This window comes from Myxine glutinosa, chromosome 5 (assembly GCF_964187855.1).
Source record: "Myxine glutinosa chromosome 5, kmMyxGlut1.1, whole genome shotgun sequence".
Taxonomy (NCBI): Eukaryota; Metazoa; Chordata; class Myxini; order Myxiniformes; family Myxinidae; genus Myxine; species Myxine glutinosa.
Window position 1 is genome coordinate 41,259,891 of NC_136265.1, and position 27,215 is coordinate 41,287,105.

At 46.6% G+C, this 27,215-nt stretch overlaps 2 protein-coding genes across 3 annotated transcripts in view; one reads left to right on the plus strand and one right to left on the minus strand.

The window, feature by feature from the left end:
- The window catches only part of LOC137427640 (gem-associated protein 5-like), an 87,800-nt gene extending 86,732 nt beyond the window's left edge, over positions 1-1,068 (minus strand). Inside the window, exon 1 of the mRNA XM_078777949.1 lies at positions 859-1,068. Coding sequence (XP_078634075.1) covers positions 859-1,000 — 142 coding nt within the window. The 5' untranslated portion in view covers positions 1,001-1,068. The remainder of the gene's footprint in view (positions 1-858) is intronic.
- Positions 1,069-1,442: 374 nt separating this feature from the next.
- LOC137427635 (AAA ATPase AFG2A) lies at positions 1,443-25,428 on the plus strand. 2 transcript variants are annotated; one of them, XM_068117258.2, is made up of 17 exons: positions 1,443-1,708; positions 6,031-6,149; positions 6,460-6,617; positions 6,917-6,975; positions 7,315-7,524; positions 8,231-8,464; positions 8,585-8,714; positions 10,301-10,357; positions 13,885-14,008; positions 15,188-15,443; positions 16,808-16,947; positions 17,070-17,279; positions 17,537-17,590; positions 18,563-18,642; positions 19,637-19,763; positions 22,148-22,312; positions 24,587-25,428. In XM_068117258.2, exons 1-17 carry the CDS (start codon positions 1,528-1,530, stop codon positions 24,761-24,763), a joined length of 2,481 nt encoding a protein of 826 aa, XP_067973359.2. In that variant the 5' UTR covers positions 1,443-1,527; the 3' UTR covers positions 24,764-25,428. The 2 variants fall into 2 exon arrangements, with proteins under 2 accessions (XP_067973359.2, XP_067973361.2); XM_068117260.2 differs by lacking the exon at positions 6,031-6,149 and having other exon boundaries at positions 1,587-1,708.
- The last annotated feature ends 1,787 nt before the right edge of the window (positions 25,429-27,215 follow it).

Consider the following 27,215-nt stretch of genomic DNA (forward strand, 5'->3'; position numbering starts at 1 on the left):
AAGAAGAGGAAGAAGAAGAATGTAAAGAAGAGGATGAGTGTACATAAGAAGAGGAAGAAGAAGAATGTAAAGAAGAGGATGAGTGTACATGAGAAGAGGAAGAAGAAGAATGTAAAGAAGAGGATGAGTGTACATGAGAAGAGGAAGAAGAAGAATGTAAAGAAGAGGATGAGTGTACCTAAGAAGAGGAAGAAGAAGAAGAATGTAAAGCGGATGAGTGTATATGAGAAGAGGAAGAAGAAGAATGTAAAGAAGAGGATGAGTGTACATAAGAAGAGGAAGAAGAAGAATGTAAAGAAGCGGATGTGTACTTAAGAAGAGGAAGAAGAAGAATGTAAAGAAGAGGATGAGTGTAAATCCGAAGAAGAAGATGGTAAGGCGAAGAAGATTGTAAGAAGAGGATGAGTAAATGAGAAGAAGAATGTAAAGGAGAAGAAGAATGCAAAGCAGATAATGAGAATTTTAAAAAGAAGAAAAGGAAAAAAATAAGAAGAGGAGTGTGAGGTGGAGGAGAAGGAAAGGAGAGGAGAGGAGAGAGAGAGAAATGCATCAGAGAAAGAGCCTAAGAACTTGGGAACATGCATGTCCAGTGTAGGGCACCAGCACAAGATGACCTCATCTTGGTGAAAACTACTGAAGGGGCTCTTTTTAAACCTCCACGAACGAAAAGCGGACCAATCAGCTTATGCTTAATAATTTCACGGTACGAAGGACGGCGGACTCCGAGATGCAGCACCACCTTCCCATCCCACAAATTCCCTGCATTCTCCCGACTCCGCTGCTCTGACAACGCATTAAAATTAATTAATTAATTATGATAGTCTATCCACGGAGTCACAGGTTCCTCGGTCCCAGTACCTCGATCCACCGGAGGCTGCTGAGTGACATCCAAGAGGAAAATGAGCTTTTTGGCAGAAAAAGCAAAGATTCCCTCATCATTGACGTCTGTTGCTTTGCTCAGGTACCAGTTGGGTGACGCTGGGAACCAGCATCGACTCATCGTTATTCACGTGCGAGGACGTCTGCACTTTCACGTGAATCAACATGCAATCCACGGCGCCGTGAAGCAACCGACGGTCGTAAAGCTGCCGTAAAACAAAAAACATTTCGCTTCTGGTCGTGCAATTTCTCTTTCGATGTTATTTCTACAACTGTCATTCATTTAATTTATTTCAAAACATTTTATTATTCAACGCAAGTCGGTTTAGAAGAATACGCGATTCTGGCGCAGTCCAAAATATTCACTCTTGATGGAGGTGTATTGCAAATATTTTGATCAGCCTGGCTGTTGGTCTTATTATCGCGTTAGGTTTAAAAAATAATAATAACCGTCATTTTACTTCATATCTGTTTTCGTCCAAATTTGTAAGTTATGGTGAGAAATAATACGAGACCACAAGACAAAATTGATTGGTTACCTGCACGTGGTGTTCTACCTCCCGGAAGTAAATTTGTACTGCCGGTGGTTTGTTGGTTGGTTCTGAGAGAGCCGTGGCCCGTGGTGGTGCATTGCTGCAGGTGATCGGGATGAGTGCGAGGCGGCGTTCAGGACGTGCAGCTAGCAGAACCAGCTCCAGCTTTCTCGGCGAATTGAATGACGGCTCTCCGTTTAAAACTGCTGACTCGTCGCAGCCTCAGCTTGATGAGGCATACGAGGACGATGGGGGTACGGAGTTGTCCTTCACAGTTATGGACTTCCAAGAAAAAGGTACATTGTACCGAATGTTCTGTTGATCTTTTGCAAGCAAAAGCAACTAAGGTTTTCTTCATCATCATCAGACCACCACCATCATCGTGTATCCGACACCACCATCGTCGTGTATCCGACACCACCATTGTCGTGTATCCGACACCACCATCGTCGTGTATCCGACACCACCATCGTCGTGTGTCCGACACCACCATCGTCGTGTGTCCGACACCACCATCGTCGTGTGTCCGACACCACCACCATCGTCGTGTGTCCGACCCCACCATCGTCGTGTGTCCGACCCCACCATCGTCGTGTGTCCGACCCCACCATCGTCGTGTGTCCGACCCCACCATCGTCGTGTGTCCGACCCCACCATCGTCGTGTGTCCGACCCCACCAACCATCGTCGTGTGTCCGACCCCACCATCGTCGTGTGTCCGACCCCACCATCGTCGTGTGTCCGACCCCACCATCGTCGTGTGTCCGACCCCACCATCGTCGTGTGTCCGACCCCACCATCGTCGTGCGTCCGACCCCACCATCGTCGTGCGTCCGACCCCACCATCGTCGTGCGTCCGACCCCACCATCGTCGTGCGTCCGACCCCACCATCGTCGTGCGTCCGACCCCACCATCGTCGTGCGTCCGACACACCACCATCGTCGTGCGTCCGACACACCACCATCGTCGTGCGTCCGACACACCACCATCGTCGTGCGTCCGACACACCACCATCGTCGTGCGTCCGACACACCACCATCGTCGTGCGTCCGACACACCACCATCGTCGTGCGTCCGACACACCACCATCGTCGTGCGTCCGACACACCACCATCGTCGTGCGTCCGACACACCACCATCGTCGTGCGTCCGACACACCACCATCGTCGTGCGTCCGACACACCACCATCGTCGTGCGTCCGACACACCACCATCGTCGTGCGTCCGACACACCACCATCGTCGTGCGTCCGACACACCACCATCGTCGTGCGTCCGACACACCACCATCGTCGTGCGTCCGACACACCACCATCGTCGTGCGTCCGACACACCACCATCGTCGTGCGTCCGACACACCACCATCGTCGTGCGTCCGACACACCACCATCGTCGTGCGTCCGACACACCACCATCGTCGTGCGTCCGACACACCACCATCGTCGTGCGTCCGACACACCACCATCGTCGTGCGTCCGACACACCACCATCGTCGTGCGTCCGACACACCACCATCGTCGTGCGTCCGACACACCACCATCGTCGTGCGTCCGACACACCACCATCGTCGTGCGTCCGACACACCACCATCGTCGTGCGTCCGACACACCACCATCGTCGTGCGTCCGACACACCACCATCGTCGTGCGTCCGACACACCACCATCGTCGTGCGTCCGACACACCACCATCGTCGTGCGTCCGACACACCACCATCGTCGTGCGTCCGACACACCACCATCGTCGTGCGTCCGACACACCACCATCGTCGTGCGTCCGACCCCACCATCGTCGTGTGTCCGACCCCACCATCGTCGTGTGTCCGACCCCACCATCGTCGTGTGTCCGACCCCACCATCGTCGTGTGTCCGACCCCACCATCGTCGTGTGTCCGACCCCACCATCGTCGTGTGTCCGACCCCACCATCGTCGTGCGTCCGACCCCACCATCGTCGTGCGTCCGACCCCACCATCGTCGTGCGTCCGACCCCACCATCGTCGTGCGTCCGACCCCACCATCGTCGTGCGTCCGACCCCACCATCGTCGTGCGTCCGACCCCACCATCGTCGTGCGTCCGACCCCACCATCGTCGTGCGTCCGACCCCACCATCGTCGTGCGTCCGACACACCACCATCGTCGTGCGTCCGACACACCACCATCGTCGTGCGTCCGACACACCACCATCGTCGTGCGTCCGACACACCACCATCGTCGTGCGTCCGACACACCACCATCGTCGTGCGTCCGACACACCACCATCGTCGTGCGTCCGACACACCACCATCGTCGTGCGTCCGACACACCACCATCGTCGTGCGTCCGACCCCACCATCGTCGTGTGTCCGACCCCACCATCGTCGTGTGTCCGACCCCACCAACCATCGTCGTGTGTCCGACACACCACCATCGTCGTGCGTCCGACACACCACCATCGTCGTGCGTCCGACACACCACCATCGTCGTGCGTCCGACCCCACCATCGTCGTGTGTCCGACCCCACCATCGTCGTGCGTCCGACACACCACCATCGTCGTGCGTCCGACACACCACCATCGTCGTGCGTCCGACACACCACCATCGTCGTGCGTCCGACACACCACCATCGTCGTGCGTCCGACACACCACCATCGTCGTGCGTCCGACACACCACCATCGTCGTGCGTCCGACACACCACCATCGTCGTGCGTCCGACACACCACCATCGTCTCCGCCGGGTGGCGTCCGCGTCTCCGCCGGGTGGCGTCCGCGTCGCCGCCGGGTGGCGTCCGCGTCTCCGCCGGGTGGCGTCCGCGTCTCCGCCGGGTGGCGTCCGCGTCTCCGCCGGGTGGCGTCCGCGTCTCCGCCGGGTGGCGTCCGCGTCTCCGCCGGGTGGCGTCCGCGTCTCCGCCGGGTGGCGTCCGCGTCTCCGCCGGGTGGCGTCCGCGTCTCCGCCGGGTGGCGTCCGCGTCTCCGCCGGGTGGCGTCCGCGTCTCCGCCGGGTGGCGTCCGCGTCGCCGCCGGGTGGCGTCCGCGTCTCCGCCGGGTGGCGTCCGCGTCGCCGCCGGGTGGCGTCCGCGTCGCCGCCGGGTGGCGTCCGCGTCTCCGCCGGGTGGCGCCCGCGTCTCCGCCGGGTGGCGTCCGCGTCTCCGCCGGGTGGCGTCTCGGTCCCCGTCGGGTGGCGTCTCGGTCTCGGTCTCCGTCGGGTGGCGTCTCGGTCTCGGTCTCCGTCGGGTGGCGTCTCGGTCTCGGTCTCCGTCGGGTGGCGTCTCGGTCTCGTTCTCCGTCGGGTGGAGTCTCGGTATCGGTCTCGGTCGGGTGGCGTCTCGGTCTCGGTCTCGGTCTCCGTGGCGTCTCCGTCTCGGTCTACGTTGCGTGGCGTCGCGTGGCGTCTCCGTCTCGGTCTACGTCGCGTGGCGTCGCGTGGCGTCTCCGTCTCGGCCTACGTCGCGTGGCGTCGCGTGGCGTCTCCGTCTCGGCCTACGTCGCGTGGCATCTCTGTCTCGGTCTACGTCGCGTGGCATCTCTGTCTCGGTCTACGTCGCGTGGCATCTCTGTCTCGGTCTACGTCGCGTGGCATCTCTGTCTCGGTCTACGTCGCGTGGCATCTCTGTCTCGGTCTACGTCGCGTGGCATCTCTGTCTCGGTCTACGTCGCGTGGCATCTCTGTCTCGGTCTACGTCGCGTGGCATCTCTGTCTCGGTCGACGTCGCGTGGCATCTCTGTCTCGGTCGACGTCGCGTGGCATCTCTGTCTCCATCTGCCTGACGTGGCGTCTGTCTGTGTGATGTCTCTGTCGTGTGGCATGTCCGTCGCATGGCATCTCCATCTCCTTTCTGTGGCGACTCTATCACGTCGTGCCTGTGTCTATAGTGTGGCATCTCCGTTTCTGTTGCGTGGCGTTTCCCTGTCAGTCGTGTGGCGTTCGGTTGCGTGGTTTCTCTGTCAAATTCTGTCTCCGTCTCCATTACACGGCATTGTTTGTTTGTAGTTTGTATATGCATAGCTGGCACAAAAACAACTAGAACGGCACTCGGTAGAGCGCATACCTCCGCCAGGCTGACGTTTATGTTTTGTATCCAACTGATAGGCCGGATCAGGATTCGGACCTGATCCAAAATCTCATGGGCTTGTTCTTGTGGCCGAACCAACTCGTCCACTAAGTTTCGTCCAAAGCCGTCCATAAGTTTTTGAGATATTGTGCTACGTATCGGGTTTAGCCCCATCACTCAATGGTGAAGAATCACTTAAAAAAATTATACTCGCTGGATCCGAATCCGGACCTTCACCAAATTATAATCATTTCATCCGTGTCACATACGCTACTTCTGCCAAATTTCATTTGAATCCATCCACAATTTTTTGAGATATCTTGTTCACAAACAGACAAATAAATAAACAAACAGACAGGGGTGAAAACATAACCTCCATCCACCTTTGGTGGCGGAGGTAACCAGACTATTTTCCCCCAGTTCTCGGTCTCAGCATGCGTAAATCCATATTGCAAGAGCAGTTATTTTTGCCTGGAAAAGCGAGCATCATAATATTAAACCCAATGTTCATCCATTGTGAGAATTCTGAATACATTTTAAAGCTGCCCTGAAATTGTCCTTACGGTGGGTTTTGTTTTGTACTTCACAGGTGAAAATCTTCCATTTTCCTGTCACCAGGAGCTGGCGCAGTTCAGTATCTCTGGCATGCAGCATGCTGGCCTCAGTATCGGATGTCCAGTCCTTCTGAGCAGCACCAGTGAGCATGATGTGAGGAGGAGTTTGTTTGTTACCTCCGCTACCAAAGGTGGACGGAGGTTATGTTTTTACCCCTGTTTGTCTGTTTGTGAACAAGATATCTCAAAACGATTTGGACTGATTCAGCCAAAACTTGGTAGACAGGTTGGGTGTGTGACGAGGAAGAATTGATTCCGTTTTGGTGAAGATCCGGATCCGGATACGAGTTTTATTATTTTATTCTTTAATTCTTAAAGGTATATTTATAAATCGCCGGTCCCTATTAGTTACTTTCTTGTTTTGTATGTTCTTGATGAAATGCTCATTATTGGTCTATTTGCAGGTTTGCGTTGCTTGGCCTGTCCGTGGCCTTCCCTCAGGAAAAGTTTGTCTGCATCCACATACCCAGCGGCTCCTTGGAGTCAAAGTGGGACAAGCGGTGAAGGCACAACCCCTTCGCGGTGCCATTCTGCCTGCTCATACTGTCCGCCTTTTGTGCAAGTAAGGGAAGGTGGTATTGGGTTCACTTACCTTGAATTTCTTGTCGAATAGTTGTACTCCAAGGTAATTTCGCCTTTTAATTATAGATTCTGTGGCCTGCTCTAGCACATCTGATTATTTGTGTTGAAGGCATAGCTCAGAGGTAGCTGTTCTCACCCTTCTCCAAGCTATAGCTATTCTTTGGCCACATTTTGCCTGTTAATCCTTTGCCCCTTGTCGTTCTGCTGTTCCATGAGCCTCGATGCCTATAAAGGAAACGAGTCTCACTATATCTATAATTTCCCCCTTGTGATATCCAGAGCGGAAGATGAATATTTGTGGAGTGCAGACTTTTTGGAGTATGTACTGCACACGTATGGTAAGCAGTTTGCTGACTCGGATTTTAATAGAGTTGTCTACTTATCACATAGTGGACACAAAATTATTGAAATTAGACCGTGTGTGTGTGTGTGTGTGTGTGTGTGTGTGTGTGTGTGTGTGTGTGTGTGTGTGTGTGTGTGTGTGTGTGTGTGTGTGTGTGTGTGTGTGTGTGTGTGTGTGTGTGTGTGTGTGTGTGTGTGTGTGTGTGTGTGTGTGTGTGTGTGTGTGCTCTATTATGAGCCTTAGCCCAAGTATTTTGTTAAAAAGGCTACATTGGCCCAGGTGCTCTGTGTTGGTAAAAAAAAAAGAAAAAAGAAAAACTTTTCTTTTATTTCAGAGGGAAAGGTACTACTTCCAGGAAGTCTTCTTTCTTTTACCTTCTACGGCCGTCCTGTGGAATTGAAGGTATTCAGTGTGTCGGGCCTTGAGCCAAAGCTTTGCCTTGCGCCTCGTGAACCGGACCAAGCTTTTGGTGAGATGATTGAAAAGCTTGCGGCAATGAATGTGCAAAACCTACCGATCTGTTCCTTCACAGATGAACTTGCAGGTTGGTATAAAGGTGAAACTATAACGACATTCTTCGACGTCACAACGTCGTCTGATCTGCCTCTGCCTACATTATTACATCATTATACATAATTGTACCAAGTTTGATTTTAATCCCTTCAGCTGTTCTCAAGTTATCACATTTTTACCTGACATGACCTCTGACCTCGATCCCAAAATCCAATCGGTTCATCTTTGCATCATAATACATACTTGTACCAACTTTGGTCACAATCCCTTCACTGGTTCACAAGTTATCGCGGTAATATAATTTTTACCTAACATGACCTCTGACATTTTGCCTTTGACCTCGTGTCCCCAAAATCGAATCGGTTCATCTTTACCTGATTATACAAACATGCACCAAGTTTGACTAAGATCCCTTCAGCCGTTCTCCAGTTATCACGGTAACGAAAACCTATCACGGACAGACGGATGGACAGCCGGACGGACAACCTGAAAGCATAATGCCTCCGGCGACTTCGTCGGCAGAGGCATTTAAAAACTTTGAATGTTCGCTCTATTTGTTGAAGAAGAATGTCTTCTGAGAAATGTGCTTTCAGGCCCACATAGGAGGTTTGTACATATTACATGAATGTAATTAGAATGCAGGACATGTGATGTGAGAATTTGAACACAGAATCCTTGAGGGAAATCAAATGCTTAGCCCTGTGCACTAACCAGAACTACTTTCTTTGTAAACGTAGGCGATGAGAAGAGCAATTGCTCACAAACATTCTACCAGATAAATGCAAACACCCTGCTCGAGATGATGCCAAGAGGAAAGCGCAGTGACAAAAAGGGAACCGCAACGGAAGACAACCCTGACTATCAGAATAAGGTCACATACGAGTCGGTGGGTGGATTGGAATCTCAGCTGGCTGAGATTCGAGAACTTATTCATCTACCTCTCGCCCGACCGGACCTCTACCATATATATGGTAAAAAAAAAAAATGCAGGGGGAATGACGCCCCTCGTCCCCCTCATCCCCGTCCATAGTTATTGTTTAAAATGTATTATTCTGACTTTTCTGAAAGTTTGAATAAAATTTTGTTATCAGGGTTGGAAGCGCCACGCGGGGTGCTTCTTCATGGACCACCGGGCACAGGAAAGACTCTGCTTGCACGCGCAATCGCTGCTGAGACGAAGGCACGGTTCTTCATTATCAACGGGCCTGAAGTGATGAGCAAGTATGACAATTGTTGCAGGAATATAACTGTGGACAGCGGGCATCTTGTGAAGGAAGCCTTGCTTGGAACACATCCATGTCCTCTCCTATTTTACTAATTTACAGCAGACTCCCGTTAAAACGAATAGTCTTTCTTGACCACTTTTGACCAGACAGTTGCAATAAATCGTTTTAAATTTTTGAAATGTTTTTTCTTTCATTATGTTGCTATTTTCTTCAGAAAATGCACGGCTTTTGAAATGACATATGAATGATAACAAGGCCTTTTGCGCATGCGCTATATGCGTTTTCAGTGACCTATTTCTGGTAGTCCGGGCACTTTTTACATGCCGTTGGTAGCGCAAAATCTATCGGTGATATAGTACTTTCAACAGAATTTTCAGCATTTAAACATATTATGAGTGGGAATTTTGGTGGTTAACCATAATTGTTGTTCCTGGAGGCAAATCGGATGCATGGACATATAGGAAATACGAGAAATATCTGTGGAAGTGGAAGACTAATACGTGTTGAGTTCCTATCATTTCCTGTTAATACAAGCGATCGGCCACAGTGGATATATACAAAGATCAAAATCCATTCAATGGTATCCGTCGGGAGGGGGGGTTGTGTAGCACACATCCGTCCACTCGGTCCTTGCACCGGCCCACATGGTCAGGAGTTTGCAGTGAACAGGCAGTTGCCCATTCGACATGCTGATTTAAGTTCTCCAATTCTTACGTTGTGCAGAGGCACAGCTCTTTCAGATACATTTCCATGTATTTTCGGCTTATTTTAGAAGCTTTGTGAGCCATCTTGGTTAACAATCCTTCTCACACACGATATACTTTATGGTGCCCCAAACACTTCCGTTTCTACGGGTGTCTGTGTATGCACGCGCACGGAGTATTCTGGGTCAGATTACACATGCATAGTCGCATATTCATCAGTTTGTTTTACAGTGGAGTTCACCTTTATTATTTACAATTTACCTGGTTCATTCATTTGTATGCATATTTGACTGGGAGTAAATTGCGAGTTCGGCTTGCAGGTGTGCACGATTTATTGAGGGCTGTGGTTGTGCCACTGATGCAGTGCCTCACTGTATGTTATGGAAGAAACTTGTAATTTGTTCAAGGTTCTGGCGATAACGGTACCTGACGTCTGTCAAAAGACACTGTTGGATCTTTAATGTCTGCAAAGTAATGCTAGCTGACAGGGTACCAGCTAATGTCGATCTGAAGGATGAGCCACTCATTGATGCACTTATCTGCCTCCGAAGCACCAATCATAGGGTTTCTAGTCGACCACAATCGAACCCAGACTCAACAGTAAGCACACTATCCCTGCACCATCCTTTTGGACACCCACCTGGTGCATGCTAAATACTTGTACACATGAGTCGATGGCCAATTAAGTATCAAGTGTATGCTCATATCAAGTGTATGCTTATACCAAACAAAAAATTGAGATTGGTTATAAGGTTTTCTCTTTTTCGATGCACTATTTCGTAAATAACGTAGCGTAGGTTGGATGCGTGATCTGTGTATGTTCCACGATGCGCGGGACACCAGAGCACCATTGATTTTCTCTTCCTTACTCTTGCAGATTTTATGGGGAATCGGAAGCTCGTCTCAGACGTGTCTTTGAAGAGGCCTCAGAAAGGTAAGTTCTGTTCATGTACCAGAATTTCCTCAGCATTTACAAACGGCAATGCATAACTTTCCTTGCTTTTGGTCTCGAGTGAAATGATCATTTAGACAAATTCTAGCAACTATTTGTTTTCAGAACTAATACTTGGAAATACAAGAAGATTGTGAAAGAGCTTCAAATGAGAGCGAGGATTAATGGAGAATTGCAAGATAAATTACGATAAAAGTTCTTCACCCAATGATATAGTTGGTTAAAAGGAAAGAAACCTCTTGATTTTTGTGGTCAAAAGGTCAACAACTTGGGTGCAATTTCTAAAATTGTCAATGTTCATCTGATTGACTTGAAATTTGAAGAGGATTTTCATATCAGGTCACTGAATTCAACCACCAATTACTTTTCAGGTCAACATCGGCCAAAAGGTCAACAACTTCAGTGAAATTTATCAAATTGTCAATTTTCATCTGATTGACTTGCAAATTTGAAGAGGATTTGTATATTTGGTCTTTTAATTCAACCACCAATTATTTTAAACGTCAAATATCTCTTAGGGATTTCACAAGTATCGTGCTCTGTACGTGTGTATCGTGTGTTTCCTTTTTGTTTGTTTGTTACCTCCGCCACCGAAGGTGAATGGAGGTTATGTTTTCCTGTCTGTTTGTCTGTGAACAAGATATCTCAGAATGTTGTGGGCGGATTCAAACGACATTTGGCAGAGATGTAGTGTATGTGACAAGGACGAAATGATTAGATTTTGGTGAATATCTGGATTTGAATCCGACTATTAGAATTTTTAAAGTGATTCTTCACCATTGATCGGGTGAAAAGTGATCTATAACATGATGTTTAAAAACGTTATGGACGACTTATGACTAAACTTGGTGGACGAGTTGGTTCGGTGACAAGAACAAGCCGATTATATTTTGGTTCAGGTCCGAATCCAGATCCGGCCTATCAGTGGGATACAAAACAAACTGTTCAGCCTGGCGGAGGTATGCGCTCCACCGAGTGCCGTTCTAGTTTATATATGCTTCAAAAACGTAAAAAACGACTGAACCAAAGCCAACCAAATTTTGCATGTTGCCTATGGGTACCCCAAGTATGGTTTCTGCTGGGGTGGCATATTTGGGAGAAGGGCTTTGTGAATGTGACAGCTCTGAGGCGTCTTTCGCTTCGCATCACAGTGACGGTGAGCACCAATATGGCGGCTGTAAGATTAAAATCTGGCTTCAAGCCCCCTCACCACCCAAAGCCTTCAACCAGACATATTAACACGCTCCTCCCCCTTCATTCCCGTTCTTCAAAGCAAAGCGGTAAAAATTGTTGTATCGCCATTATATATGACGAGCAACGGTACCCCAACGGCGGGGGAGAAACCCCAATTTGCGATGCAAATGTGTAACGTATAGCCCCCCTCCCCCATTTCCGGTGGTAGCCGGTATTTCAAATCATCATCATGTATAAATAAAGTTTAAACAAGGTTACAGTGATGTTGAAATCTGAGTGAGAATAATTCGAAATTTTCAAAATGTTTTATTTCACTCATTTTAAACGGAGGTTCAAACCAAAGCAAACAACATTGCGCTTCACAGCGAAGCGGAAGTGATTTCTTTTCTAATGCCATATATGAGCAGCCAGGTTGGTTGATGAAGATGGGTATCAGGATCGCCTACAAGCTGTGTAGCCTGGGTTTGAATCCCGACCCAGCTATAAACTGCCATCTATGTGTTTAACAGGATGGGCGATTCAACAATGCTTGTGCTGTTCCTCGGATGGATGTTAAGCAAGAAGGCCTGTCTGCCGGCGTTGGTTGTTGGACGTTAATGATCCCACAGTGTCTTTCGCGAAGAGTAGGCGAGCTATCACCAGCACTCTGAACAAATTTCAAATTCCTGCTTTAACAGCACAGCTGCACCCTCGGCCAATGATGTTACCCCATGGCCCTGTACTGCATCATTATAGATACGAGCAACGGTACCCGCCCTATGGGCGGGGCTTCAATTGGGAGGCCCAAATGAAAAGGTAAAATATCAGTAAGAATAATGCGTAAGAATAAGAATATACGATAGCGTAGTAATAATGTTTAATGATCATTAAATGAATGAATGAATGTTATGAATAATGCCATGGCGTCACGTTGGCAGCAGTGACAATATAAAAATGTTTGCCAAGAACCTCAAAGAGAGAAAAGGAACATTTATCAGCAATGTCGTCTATCCTGAAGTTCTAAACTGAAGAAGAAGTACAAAATCATTCCTTTTTTTCCTAAAGAAACACGTACAGTTGATATCACGATTTGAAACACGATGAAATAATATTTACCGATATGAACAGTGATGTGGTTTTTTAAATTGAAATTCTAAAAATACTGTTTAGATTTTGATGATTTGCGTGTGATATTTAACGGATGTTTATATGTATCGCGCCTCCAAATTGAAGGCCCGCCCTTAGGGCGGGTACCATTGCTCATCATATATAATGGCGATGCAACAATTTTTTACCGCTTTGCTTTGAAGAACGGGAATGAAGGGGGAGGAGCGTGTTATTATGTCTGGTTGAAGGCTTTGGGTGGTGAGGGGGCTTGAAGCCAGATTTTAATCTTACAGCCGCCATATTGGTGCTCACCGTTACTGCGATGCGAAGCGAAAGACGCCTCAGAGCTGTCACATTCACAATCGCTATGTCGTATGGACTCCCGATACGTGTTTCCTTCATTGTAAAAACTACCAAATCAACAGTTAAAAGGATTTTGAGCCAATAGCTGTTATGGCCTTAGCAAGATCGATGGAGACGGCGATCTGTTAGCGTATACACCACCCAAATAGCTATGTGGAATTCTCTCATGTCGAGATTAAACGTCGTTTGAACTTTGGCCGAGGTCATTATCTACTTTTAATGATGTTTATATACGAATGATGTTTATATTGGTTTTGGGTCGTCTTTTCCGCATATCTCGTGGGATTGTAAATTGGAGAGATGGCCGTGATGGCGGGGAGGGGGTTGGAAAAAAATTTCAAGCAGGGATTCAACCCGTGTCCTTGTAAAATGTCTTTGTCCGAGGTCACCGAGTCCGATCGGTGCAGCTGTGCAGTGATCGGTGCAGCCGTTTGTGCGGCACCCGGGAAAACAACATCGTCACAATGAAAACATCGTCACAATGAACGTTATGCGAACGCGAATGTTATGCGGGAGTCCAAACCTGAGAATGCTGGAGACCAAAGCTGAAATTGGAGAAACTAAATAGCCTATTTTACTCCTGGAGATCCCAGGATTACCTACCCAAAATATTGTTGCGATCGGTTCAGCAGTTTTTGCGGTACCTTCGAACGAACGAACGAACGGACAGACAGACAGACAGACAGACAGACGGACATTTGGTGAATTATAGTAAGATGATGCCCCTTGGTGGGTTGTGGTGAAGAAGAACCATCAAATAGGACTGTGAACAAATGCTGAAAATTTTAATCTTTCACAATGTCATCTTAACCTCTGAGTTGCCTTTTGAGCCACGCGATCGCTCAGTGCTGCGTTATTGCCCTCAGCTGCCCAGCAATCATCTTCATTGACGAGCTGGACGCCATGTGCCCGAAGCGCGATGGCCTGCAGGGAGAGGTGGAAAAGCGTATTGTTGCAACACTTCTGACCCTCATGGACGGCATCGGATCCGTACGTTTAGGCAGATAATATTTGATCTGTGGTTGGTAAGATGGTTCAGAAAAATGCAAGCAACCAAGAAAAACTTATTTGTTGACCAATGTTAACGTTTAACCTCAAATGCCAACACAAACTGTCCAGAAGTGTAAATAAGCTCACTCACGAAGTTATTCCTCTTCCTAAAAATTAAACTCTTAATTTGATTGCACAGGTTTCCTATTCAGCATCTGAGGTGCTTCAGTATGTAAAAGGTGGATGGGAGAGGCTAGGGGGAGAGAGGACGAGAGGGGAGGAAGAGGGGGGGGGGGGTCATGATGTCTGCAACAACCAAAGCAAAGGTCATGATGCAAGGATGAACCGATTAGATTTCGGCATCAAAAGGTTGAAAGTTAGTCTATAATAGGTTTTCGTTGTCGGGATTACTTAAAAAAGGCTGAAGGGAACTAAGTCAAACTTGGTACAAGTATGTATAATGATGTAAAGGTAAATGGATTAGATTATGGGGTCAAGAGGTCATAGGTCAGATGTCCTGTTTGGTAAAAATTCTGTTACTGCTAATTTGGGAGCCAGTGTTGGGATTTTGACCAAACTTGATAGAAGTATACATTATGATGCAAAGGTGAACTGATTCGATGTCTGCATCAAAGGTCAGAGATCATGTCAGGTTAAAAATGTGATACTTGAGAACAGCTGAAGAGATTGAACTCAAACTTGGTACAAATATATATAATGATTTAATAATGAGGGCAAAGGCATATCGGGCAACATCGATGAGTGCTGTTCTAGTTTATCTAAATTTTCAAGGCTCATGGAAGAGCTGTCACACAAATAAATCAACGCACTCACTTGTAGATAGAGACAGTATCCACCACAAGATTTGACATCAGACTAACACGCCGATTGACCTTGGGGGAAGTAACTTCCCGGGACACTGTAGGTGGCGGTGCTCTTCTCTCAGTGTGGCACCTTTAGGGAGAAATCTCCCTCCCCAAAGGATGCTCACCCATGAGGTTTGTCCATGTTCTGTCCTGTAAATGCTGAGTGTCAATCGAGGTATCAGCCGTAACGTTTTTAAAGTTGTTATTATAATTCAGGTGAGGTCGGAATCGAACTGCCGAACTACCGGGCTGAGTAGATAATCTAACCACAGTATACCACTGAGTCTGATGAAGGAATGGACGTGTTTTACAGGAAAGTACATTGGGGCAACTTATTGTCCTTGCAGCAACTAATAGGCCTCAGGCAGTAGATTCTGCACTCCGCCGTCCAGGCCGCTTTGATCGTGAGATAGAAGTCGGGGTTCCTGGACCCACCGGGCGCATGGACATCCTGCAACGCTTGCTACGACGCGTTTCGACTTCATTAGGCGAGTGCGACCTGCAGCACATCGCTTCTTGTACTCACGGCTACGTTGGAGCAGATTTATCAGCACTCTGCCGGGAAGCGGGTATGGTTCTTTAATTTTTTTTTTTTTTTTTTTTCCAATGCTGTTTGAAAAGTATGTATTTTAAATAATCCTTGACTTCAACTGCTCTTAGCCTTTTCAATGAGTACCTTTTGTTAATCCCATTGAGCAAAGGTTGTACTAGCTATTGGTTGTGATAACTTACTGCTGGCACACCATCCCTGGTAATACATTATACAGTACTGACACTGGAAAGGGGTCATATGTTCATGATGAATGAAAAAATTACACAAGTGTAACCCTCATACCCCTCACTTCTGTGTACATTATACAAGAATGAGAGCACTGTGGTCATAACCTGTGACAAAATCAGGTAATGGGCCTCCGGTAATACAATCCGGTAATTGGACAAAATCCGGTAATAAACGCGCATTTAAAGCACTCTTGAAAGATAAACAGTGTGATTGACAATTAATGAGAAACACACTTTATGAGCTATACAAAAATGAACTCAACACCACTTATCCATGTCACCATCCCCACGGTTATATCAGAACGAGCTGATTCGTCACGCAATCAGGAATAACTTATCCCCAATTAACCCCAATATGGGGCCGTTCAAAAATAATATAACACTATTTTTGTTATTAATTTGCATAATGTAATGCTTGATTACCGTGCATTACTGTGCTTTCTGACGGACTTGAGTAAACATTACTATTATTCGACATATGATTATGTTTTCCGGGCTCCCTCGTCATCAATAACACTCAACCCAAACAAAGGCAATATAAATCTGACGCAACAAACCCTGGCAGAGTATAATCAGCAGAGGCCTATAGGCCTAATGTGTTGGGCCCGCCAATAAACCAATATGGTCGCCATATCATTTCGTCTCTGTGCTATGGTGGATGCAGTCAAGCGAAGTCTGTGGGTGTCCAGATTGAATGTGTCCAGATGTCCGGAATGTGTCCAGATTTCCGACCAGTGAGTGCACATTTCAAAAATCGACCCCCCAACAAGAACCCCGACAACAACAGCAAAGCAAATCTGTGACATGTCGTCGGTAATATAATATATTTAGACTCAAAGAAATTCTTTATTTATTTTCCTTGTAAATTCAACCATTATTTATTGCACCTGAACTGGAGATGTTGTTGTCTTTCCTTAAATCAAGCTGTAACAGTGTTCAGGAAATTTTAAAGGGCAAATGGCAGTCCTACTTATGGCCATGAAACTGTATTGAGGATGGTTAATGTTAATGAGTATTCCTCACTTCCTTTTATTTCAACGATAAGATTCCAGCAGATTTTAAATGGCATCTTCCTGACAAATGGACACTTATAGCAAAGTGAAATGAAGTTCGAGGTGTTTTGCTTGAGTAATAGTGTCATTTCGTTGCCTAGGCCTAAATGCCTTGCGTCAAAAGTTGAACTCCTCAAAGGAGCAAAAGGATGACATCATCATCACAATGGAAGACTTCAAACAAGCACTCAAGGTTGTCCGACCGAGTGCTATGCGAGAGGTGGCACTCGACATTCCTCCGGTGGGCATTCCTGCATACTCTTGTGCCACTTATTAACAAGTGTAGCTTGTTAACATTTTATAAGTATAGGAATGGCAACCTACTGAGGGCACACATTATTGTCTCCATTATGGTGTATTAAGGTGGCCTGGTCAGATGTCGGAGGACAGGAGGAGGTGAAGCTGAAACTTCAACAGACTGTCCAGTGGCCCAGATGCTACCCAGAAGCCTTCAAGCGCATGGGCATTCGTCCTCCTCGAGGAGTCTTACTTTATGGTCCCCCGGGCTGTTCCAAGACTCTAATGGCAAGAGCACTCGCTACTGAGAGTGGTCTTAACTTCATCTCAATAAAGGTATGGAGTGGATGTCATTTTTGGCTTGCTTTTATGACACGGGCTGATTAAACTTGCTAGGTGCACTCGCTGGGTTTTTTGGCATGCAAGAGTTAGCAAAGTGACATCAATGAGCTCCTGGCTAAAGATAAACACAAATGGTAAATATATAGTGGAGAGGCTGGTTGGTTTGACTGGGATTGTTGAGTTTTTGCTCTTATGAAAACGTGGAAAATGAAAATTTGCTGCAATTTCATCACAATTCCTCTGTCCAACAGGCTGGTGAGCTTCTGAGCAAATGGGTGGGTGAGTCGGAGCGGGCTGTACGAGAAGTAAGCAGTCGCTTTCACTTCTCAAAACTGTAACCAAATGTGCATCATAAGCTTATCTAAGCATTCATTGTCTACCTGAATCTCACCTGTGCTTTGGATAGCTGGCGTGTAACAGGAATCAAGTAAACATTGAATCTTGTACCTGTTTCTTAACCTTGAGATCTAAATAGCCATTGGAGGTCTTAACATTTGGTTTCTTTTTTTTCCAGATTTCTCCCAGTTATCCACAGTCTGTTTTGCATGACGCGAGGCCGTGTTGCGTGACGCGAGGCCGTGTTGCGTGACGCGAGGCCGTGTTGCGTGACGCGAGGCCGTGTTGCGTGACGCGAGGCCGTGTTGCGTGACGCGAGGCCGTGTTGCGTGACGCGAGGCCGTGTTGCGTGACGCGAGGCCGTGTTGCGGGACGCGAGGCCGTGTTGCGGGACGCGAGGCCGTGTTGCGGGACGCGAGGCCGTGTTGCGGGACGCGAGGCCGTGTTGCGGGACGCGAGGCCGTGTTGCGGGACGCGAGGCCGTGTTGCGGGACGGTTTTGCGGGAGGCGGGGGCGAGGCCGTTTTGCATAATGTGAGGCAGGGGGAGTTTTGCAGGGGGTGGGGGGGGGGGGGGAGTTTTGCGGGAGGTGGGGGGGGAGTTTTGCGGGAGGTGGGGGGGGGGGAGTTTTGCGGGAGGTGGGGGGGGGGGAGTTTTGCGGGAGGTGGGGGGGGGGGAGTTTTGCGGGAGGTGGGGGGGGGAGTTTTGCGGGAGGCGGTGGGGGTGTTTTGTGGGAGGCGGTTGGGGGAGTTTTGCGGGAGGCGGGGGGTGGGGAGTTTGAGGTAGGCGGGGTGGGGGGGGGGGCGGGGAGTTTTGCAGAAGGCATTTTGCGGGAAGCAAGGCCATTTTGTATAATGTGAGGCCATTTTGTATAATGTGAGGCCGTTTTGCGGGAGGTGAGGCTGTTTTGTTTTGTATAATATGAAGATCTTTTTTGGCTAGGTGTTCAGGAAGGCCCGTGCGGTGTCTCCTTCCATACTTTTCTTTGACGAGCTGGATGCACTGGCTGGAGAACGGGCAAGGTGAGTTTACTCATTCCAATAAAAGATCAAAATTATTTATTTACGGTTTTGTTTTTTTATGTCTCCTTGACGAAGTCGCCGGAAGCATTATTATTTCGGGTTGCCCCTCCGTCCATAATAGGTTTTACGTTATTGCGATAACTTTAGACTGGCTTAAGGGATTCAAATCAAACTTAGATAAAGTATGAACTGATTAGATTTTGGGGTCATGAGTCCAAAGGTCAGAGGTCATTGAAGGTAAAAGTCCTGTTACCATGATAACTTGTTAACCAGGAATGGTATTTTGACGAAAGTTGATATAAGTATGTATTATGATGCAAAGATGAACTGATTTGATTTTGAGGTGAAGAAGTCAAAGGTCAGGGTCTGTAAGAGGTTTCCGTTACCTCGATCACACTTCAAAATTCCTCCTCTCCCTCTTTCCTCAAAATTGCCACTCACATACTTATAAAGGTTTTGAAATGGGTGGCAACAAAGGATGAGGTTATCCACAGTCCAAGTAACAGCTCACCATGACCACGCCCAAAGTATCACCACTGACTTTGTTTGAACACGTAGTGTCTCGTGTGTAACGTTGTTCAGAGGGTGAAGTTTTAAATTATTGTGTGGCGGCCTCCAAAGAAAAACCTCGTTCTGAAGGACACCTGAGCAGCGAAATGCAGTCCTGACGTCGACCTTCGTCACACCATCGGGGGGTGGGGGGGGGGGGGGGGGGTTGGGAGGATGATGCCTCTTCACGGTGGTTGTATCCCTCCAACGCAAGTCAGGGGCCAAATCTTGCCCAATCTTCCATACTGCCCACATTCACCAGGGCAGCGCGGTCGCAGTCATTTATAGCAGTAAAAATTGTCCAGTTTATGACAACATTTAGAAATCTGCCCTGGCTCGGGTTACCTATTTTCATGTGACGCCAGTGCGAGAAACCTTATAAACCAAGGGGTATAATGGCCAACATAAATTAATGTTTCAATGTTGTCATCATCTTCCTTCTCAGTGATGGTGGATCTAGTGGAGTGGCAGACCGCGTATTAGCACAGCTCCTGACTGAGATGGATGGGATCGAACCTCTCCGAGATGTCACGATATTGGCAGCAACAAACCGCCCTGACCTCATTGACAAGGTAAATACCCGTGTGATGCGAACTTATATTGTTGCGGTAGACGGGTCCGTCAACACAGGCCCTCTGAACCGGATGGTCAAATCCCTCCGGGAATGCCGAAACAATATTTTAATTCACTGTGTTCCTACTAATATTTACCAAAACCCCAAGGATCACTCCAATCCAAGCATAGATTCCAATCCAATGGCAGATTTGTTAAAATGTTTGTTCACAAAAGGAATACAGTGGGTGAGGGAGACAGGGCTGGTTTGTTCACTGGTAATTCCCTGTTTGTCGTTAAAGGCGGCAAAAAGGGTTGGCGTCAGGAAGGGCATCCGGCCGTAAAACATTGCTTCAAAAAGGGGACCAAAAAACAACAACAACCACGGTGCCCGAAAAAGGCCAACCCCCGCTTTGCGGGGAAAAATGGCCTCTAAAGGTGGTTGTTTTTTTTTTTTATAGGGAGACAGGGCGATATAAATAAATGCAGAACAGATCAAGCAGTTGACAGACACAGTGGTTGATGGGACACGGAAGCTTGTACAGAAGATAACCGAGAGCAAAATGGATGCCGCGCCATTGCAAATCCCCACGCTTCTCACGTAAAGCAAAGTTGAAAGATTGCAATTTTGAAAGAGGGAAATTTTCCCTGTTTTGATACCTGTGTGTTAGTTGTATCCAAAGTCCTTCTTGCCTTAATTATACATTTTCACACTCGCTTAGCCTATGATGCTGTAGACTCGGCCATATTATTATCGTTATTATTATTACTGTTACCACCACCATCGAAGGTGGCCGGAGGTTATGTTTTTACCCGTTTGTCTCTGTGAGCAGGATATCTCAAACATTATAGGATATCTCAGGATATCTATCCCATGATAATCTATTTATACACCTTCACACGGCGTTTGTCCAAGGTGGAAAACCTCCTGAGGGAGGAGGGCAAATGAAGTTACACTGAAAAGTTTGGTTGAGATTGGATAAGAGTGAATGCATTGTCGTCAGACAGACAGACACACCAAATTGCGTATTTTGCTTTGATAAATAGCCCCGTCCTTATGGATGGGAGGAAGAGGAGTCGGGCTTCGGAGCGCTGCTGTAAAACACAACCAAAGACTGAAACTGACACCTTAAAAATTATATATGAATGATAAATGAGGAAATAGAAAAATCTAATTTGCAGAACAAATAGGATTTCACAGAACTTGGATTTCACAGGAGATTGTGATTATTGCACTGGGCGACGTTTAACACATCTTTGTTTATCACGAGATCATAAACGAACTGTTGCTATAAACACCAGTGTTTTCTTTCAATCTGTTTATTTTACCTCTCTCTCCCCTATCTTACCTTATCTTTTACCTGCCCATTTTAACCCCTAACAAATTATCCCATATTATCACAATCCCGGTGTGTACCCCGGTTTAGAATAGGTACACCGTATCCCTGCGCATCGTAAGAGGCGACTAAGGGTTGGCGCCAGGAAGGGCATCCGGCCATAAAAACATTGCCTCAAACAGGGAACCATGATTGTCATGGGGCCCGCAAGGCTAAACCCCGCTTCTGTGGGGAAAATGGCCTAAAAAAACGATCATTCATTCATTTTATATCACAGAGGGAAGATGTTGTTACCTCTGCCACCGAAGGTGGACGGACAGAGGTTATGTTTTCACCTCTGTCTGTCTATGAACAGGATATCCCAAAAAATTATGTATGGGTTCAGACAAAACGCGGTGGATAGGTCGGGTGTGTGACAAAGAAGAATTGGTTCGATTTTGATGAAGAATCCAGATCCGGATACAAGATTTTTATTTTTTTTATTTTTTTTAAAGTCATTCTTCACCATTGAAAGATCGGGCGAAAAGCGATATATAACATCATATTTAAAAACGTTATGGACGAGTTATGACTAAACTTGGTGGACGAGTTGCTTAGGTGACAAGAACAAGCCGATTAGATTTTGGTTGAGGTCCGAATCCAGATCCGGCCTATCAGTGGGATACAAAACATAAACTGTGCAGCCTGGCGGAGGTATATGCTCTACCGAGTGCTGTTCTAGTTTGTTTGTGTGTTTTACAGCAGCACTAGAGTAAACACGTACTCCAAGTTCTGTTTCTTCTTTCCTCTCATCCATAAGGATGGGCTCTTTGCTTGGAAAGCAAGAAAGGAGATGCCATCTCATTTTTTTTTTCATCTTGTTTTCACATCTTGCACTTGTAAATTGTGGGTCAGATTTTACGTCGCAAAGGTGTTGAGGGTGAAATTCCACAGTCTGAAGAAATGTGCCGCATGAGGTAGTTGATCGCGTGCATCTTCAAATCATCTTTATCAAAATTGAAATTGCATCAACTCTAACAAGTCTAACATTCACAATTCCCCTGACTGCTCCCCTGTCCGTTCTTCAGGCGTTGCTACGTCCCGGTCGAATTGACCGAATCCTGTATGTGCCGCTTCCGGTACTTGGCGCGAGGCTGGAAATTCTACGCGTGCACTGCAGGAGCATTCCCACAAGCCAGGATGTCTCTCTCGACCACCTGGCGGAAATTACCGATGGATATTCCGGTGCAGAGGTAACTCTTCAAAGATTGCGTCTCTTGTGTTTATTTAAAATGGCAGGCCAACATGTGCCCTGCTTTCTGTTCAGATTTGACGTTCTCGTTTGCGGTTGGAATGTGTATTTGACCATTTGGTCTTTGAGTAAACTGTGAATCTGGGCCTGCTGTAACCCAATTAGCAGAGGTCTTACACATCCTAAGTTTGGCCACTGCAAAGATTGCTTTAGCAACTGGTTTAATTATTTTTATTATCATCCTGTACTCCCTCTACAGTCGTGGCCAAAAATATTGGCACCCTTGCACCTTTTTCAAATAACTCGCAATTTTTTCTAAAGATAAGTTGAAATTGACAAAAGTATTTGGTCTCCACAATTCTTTATTTCACTGTTAATATTACAGAACCTTTGTTTTTGATTCAGAACTTAATATATCCTTTTAAATCAGAAAAGAAAAAGACATGGCATTGACAAAATTATTGACACCCAAGACTTAATATTTGGTAGCACGGCCTTTGGACAAAATAACTGCAGTGAAGCACTTCCTAAAGCCATGAATGAGCTTCCTGCACCTCTCTACTGGTAGTTTGGCCCACTCTTCTTGTGCAAACTGCTCCAGTTCTCCCAGATTTGAAGGGTGCCTTCTCCCAACTGCTGTTTTCAGATCTCCCCACAGGTGTTCAAAGAGATTTAGATCTGGACTCATTGCTGGCCGCTTCAGAACAGTCCAGCGTTTTGTCTTGAACCATTCCTGGGTGCTTTTTGAAGTGTGTTTGGGGTCATTTTCCTGCTGCAACACCCACGACCTTCAACGGAGATTCAGCTTTCTGACACTGGGTTGAACATTGCGCTCCAAAATGCCTTGGTAATCGCCTGATTTCATGATGCCATGCACACATTCAAGGCACCCAGTGCCAGAGGCAGCACAGCAACCCCAAAACATCACTGATCCTCCTCCATGTTTGACTGTAGGGAAGGTGTTCTTTTCTTTGAAGGCTCCATTTTGTTTACTGTAATCATAGAGATGATGTGCTTTACCAAAAATCTCTAATTTGGTCTCATCTGTCCACAGGACATTCTCCCAGAAGGATTTTGGATTGTTCAGGTGTGTTTTGGAAAACTCCAGTCGGGCTTTCTTATGTGTCTCTCTCTCTCTGTCTCTCTGTCTCTCTGTCTCTCTGTCTCAGCAGTTGTGTCCTCTTGGGTTTCCTACCATAGAACCCCCTTTTATTGAGTTGGTGACGGATGGTGCGAGTTGAAACTGTCGTATCTTGTGTCTGAGGTCAGCTTGAATCTGTTTGGTAGTTGATTGAGGTGCTTTCTCCACAATTGGGACAATCCTTCGCTGCAATCTTCGATCAAGTTTTCTCTTGCGGCCACGTCCAGGGAGGTTAGCTCCAGTGCCATGGGCCTTAAACTTCCTGATAACATTGCGTACAGTGGCCACAGGAACATCAAGGTCTCTGGAGATGGACTTGTAGCCTTGAGATTGTCCATGCTTGGCTACAATCTTGTGTCTGACCTCCTCAGACAATTCTCTCGTTTTCTTTCTTTACTCCAAGCTCATTGTGGTACACACAGTGACACAAAACAGCAGAATGACTCCTTTTCTCTATTCAAACTGGTTGAATGAATGATTTTTATATTGCAGGCACCTGTAACTCACCATCAGTGAGTTCAATTCCAAAGTAAAGAAGAATCACCTGCTTGAAATCTAATTATTTCTAACAACTTCTAATAGGTGCTAATAATATTGTCTGGGCCATTATAGGTTTTCTGTGTGGAAGATTTAGTATTTTTTCAGCTTTTTTGTTTTGTTCCACTGTAAACCAAAGAAATACAAATGTGGATACCAAAAGATTTTTTAATTTCAACAATTTTCTGGAAGAAATGGTGTATTATTTGAAAAAAGTGCAAGGGTGCCAATATTTTTGGCCACAACAGTATATGGAGCATGAGTGCTGTTGAAATAGTTTATTGGCTGGGGTTACAATCTTGGATTGGTCGCCACTCCGACACAGGAAGTCAAGGCAGGAACTTGGAATTGGTTCATGGTGCTGGCAATAGCTTGCCCTACTCTTTGCGAAGAGCTCTGTGACTAATGCTGGTAGAAGGGACGCCCAGTTTACCGTCCTTCCGAGGGATGGGCACGCACATTAACACCACCATTTCCGTTTCAAAATGATAAACGGTTTTTGAAGGTACCTCGTTCAAGTCGTCCGTGGAACAAAGTGAATGTTGCAAGTTTTTCTTCCCCATCTCCGTCCTTCCCTCCCTCTCCACTCCCCCGCAGCTTGCGTCATTGTGTCGTGAGGCAGCTCTTCTCGCTCTGACCGAAGATATCGAAGCTAGAAGTGTCACGATGCATCATTTTGAGCAGGCCCTGCTGCTTGTGAGGCCTTGTGTTTCGACCGAGTTATTGGACTTGTACAAGAAATATCAGAAAGACTGTGGTGTGCTTGCATCGTAGTAAACTGAGACTTCAAAAATGTTGGCCAATCGTTTGCACCGTTGTCCATCATCTCCATTTTCCTCCTACAAAGAAGGTTTGTATTTTTTGTCACGCGTTATGTAAAATTATTTTGTTTTGCTAAAAGTTATTTTAGTTTTTTTGAGGATTGGTGATCAGGAGAGGGATATCTCTATTACTTAATGCGTGATGTGGGAGAGGGGGAGGGTTTGGGTGGAGGGGTAGGGGCAAGTGACCCATTGGGATGGAAGATTGCGGAGGAGGGGTCGTCTCACAAAACTTTGTGGCATTATTGAAGTGGCCCATTGGGATGGAAGATTGCGGAGGAGGGGTCGTCTCACAAAACTTTGTGGCATTATTGAAGTGGCCCATTGGGATGGAAGATTGCGGAGGAGGGGTCGTCTCACAAAACTTTGTGGCATTATTGAAGTGGCCCATTGGGATGGAAGATTGCGGAGGAGTCGTCGTCTCACAAAACTTTGTGGAATTATTGAAGTGGTGGGTATTTGGACCAGTATTTTCAGGGGGGGGGGGTGGGGGTGAAGGAGAAGGGGTGCCTGAAGTTGGCAATATATGGACGAACCCGAGGGATGCAATAATGTTGTAATTTTTCCTCTAATTATCAAATTGCGGTTTTCGGATTCCTTAATAAAGATTTTATTTATTAATCTTTGTAAAACTTTTTTTTCTTTGGAATGTTACTCTTGTTCGAGAAACTTTTAAACCCTGATGGTGTAGCTAGTGGTGTGATCTATCTACAGTGCATTCAGAAAGTATTCAGACCCCTTCACTTTTTTCACATTTTGATATGTTGCAGCCTTATGCTGAAATCGATTAAATTCATTTTTTCCCTCGTCAATCTACACTCAATACCCCATAATGACAAAGAGAAAACAGGATTTTAGAAAGTTTTGCAAATTTATTTAAAAAAAAAAACTGAAATATCACATTTACATAAGTATTCAGACCCTTTGCTATGACACTTGAAATTTAGTTCAGGTGCCTCCCATTTCTCTTGATCATCTTTGAGATGTGTTGAGGAAGGATGAAAGTGAGAAGAGTGATGGAAATGAATGTAGAAGGAAGTAGAGGACGGGGAAGACCGAGAAAGACTTGGCTTTTTTTTTCCTTTTTGTATACAAGATCGAGGCTCCTGAAAGAGCGAACATTAATCACACAAAAAGTCAAACCGACACATAAAACACAAAAAATAAGGGGAGCGGTAGACAAGATGGGGAGAGAGGGGGAAGGACACAAACACAACATTTGAGAGCAGGGACATCGGGAGAAATGTGGGAGGGGGAGGGGCGGTCGAAGAAGAAATGTGGGCAAGGGGGTTAACAAGGAGAGATTCAGAAAATAGGGCAAAATGGAGAAGATTGTCATGGGGACCGCAAGGCTAACCCCCACTCTTGCAGGGAAAATGGCCTTAAAATGCATGTTGTTGTTTGTATCTTTGAGAGGTTTCTACACCTTGATTGGAGTCCACCTATGGTAAATTCAATTGATTGGACATGGTTTGGAAAGGCACACACCCGTCTATATAAGGTCTCACAGCTGACAATGCATATCAGAGCAAAAACCAAGCCATGAGGTCGAAGGAACTGCCTGCAGAGCTCAGAGACAGGATTGTGTCGAGGCACAGATTTGGGGAAGCCGACAAAAACATTTCTGCTGCATTGAAGGTTCCCAAGAGCACAGTGGCCTCCATCTATCTATAATTCCAGCAATCTGTGTGTGTGTGTGTGTGTGTGTGTGTGTGTGTGTGTGTGTGTGTGTGTGTGTGTGTGTGTGTGTGTGTGTGTGTGTCTGTGTGTGTGTGTGTGTGTGTGTGTGTCTGTGTGTGTGTGTGTGTGTGTGTGTGTGTGTCTGTGTGTGTGTTTGTTTGTCTGTGACCGCTGTTTCTCGACAACCACGGGTCCGATATACTTGCAACTTGCCAGGTATATTGCTGGGGACCCGAGGATGTGCCTTTTCAAGGTTTCATATTAATCGGACAAGTAGTTAGCGAGCTATGTCCAAAAAACGATTCAACCAATCAGAGAGCAGCGAGCTATCACTTGTGCCGAACGTGGCGAACAGACTCTGCCTCGGACGGCACATTTGAGAGCGTATTCATTTATTTCACGTTGGCAAACTATGTTGGCGTTAAACTATGTTTTAAAACTAATTAAAACTACTTTGCGATTCATCGTAACTGCGATATGCGACCTTCCGGACAGTCAAATGAGGACGTCACTTCCGGACTTACGGATAGTCATAGTGACGCTGAACGTGGCGAGCAGACGCTGCCTCGGACGGCACATTTGAGAGCGTATTCATTTATTTGACGTTGCAATCTGTGTTGATTGTTGTAAGGTACGATCGATTGTAGTACATACATATTTATATTTTGTACATATTCATTACGGGCACGTCACGGGTACGGGTACGGTACGGGTACGGTACGGTA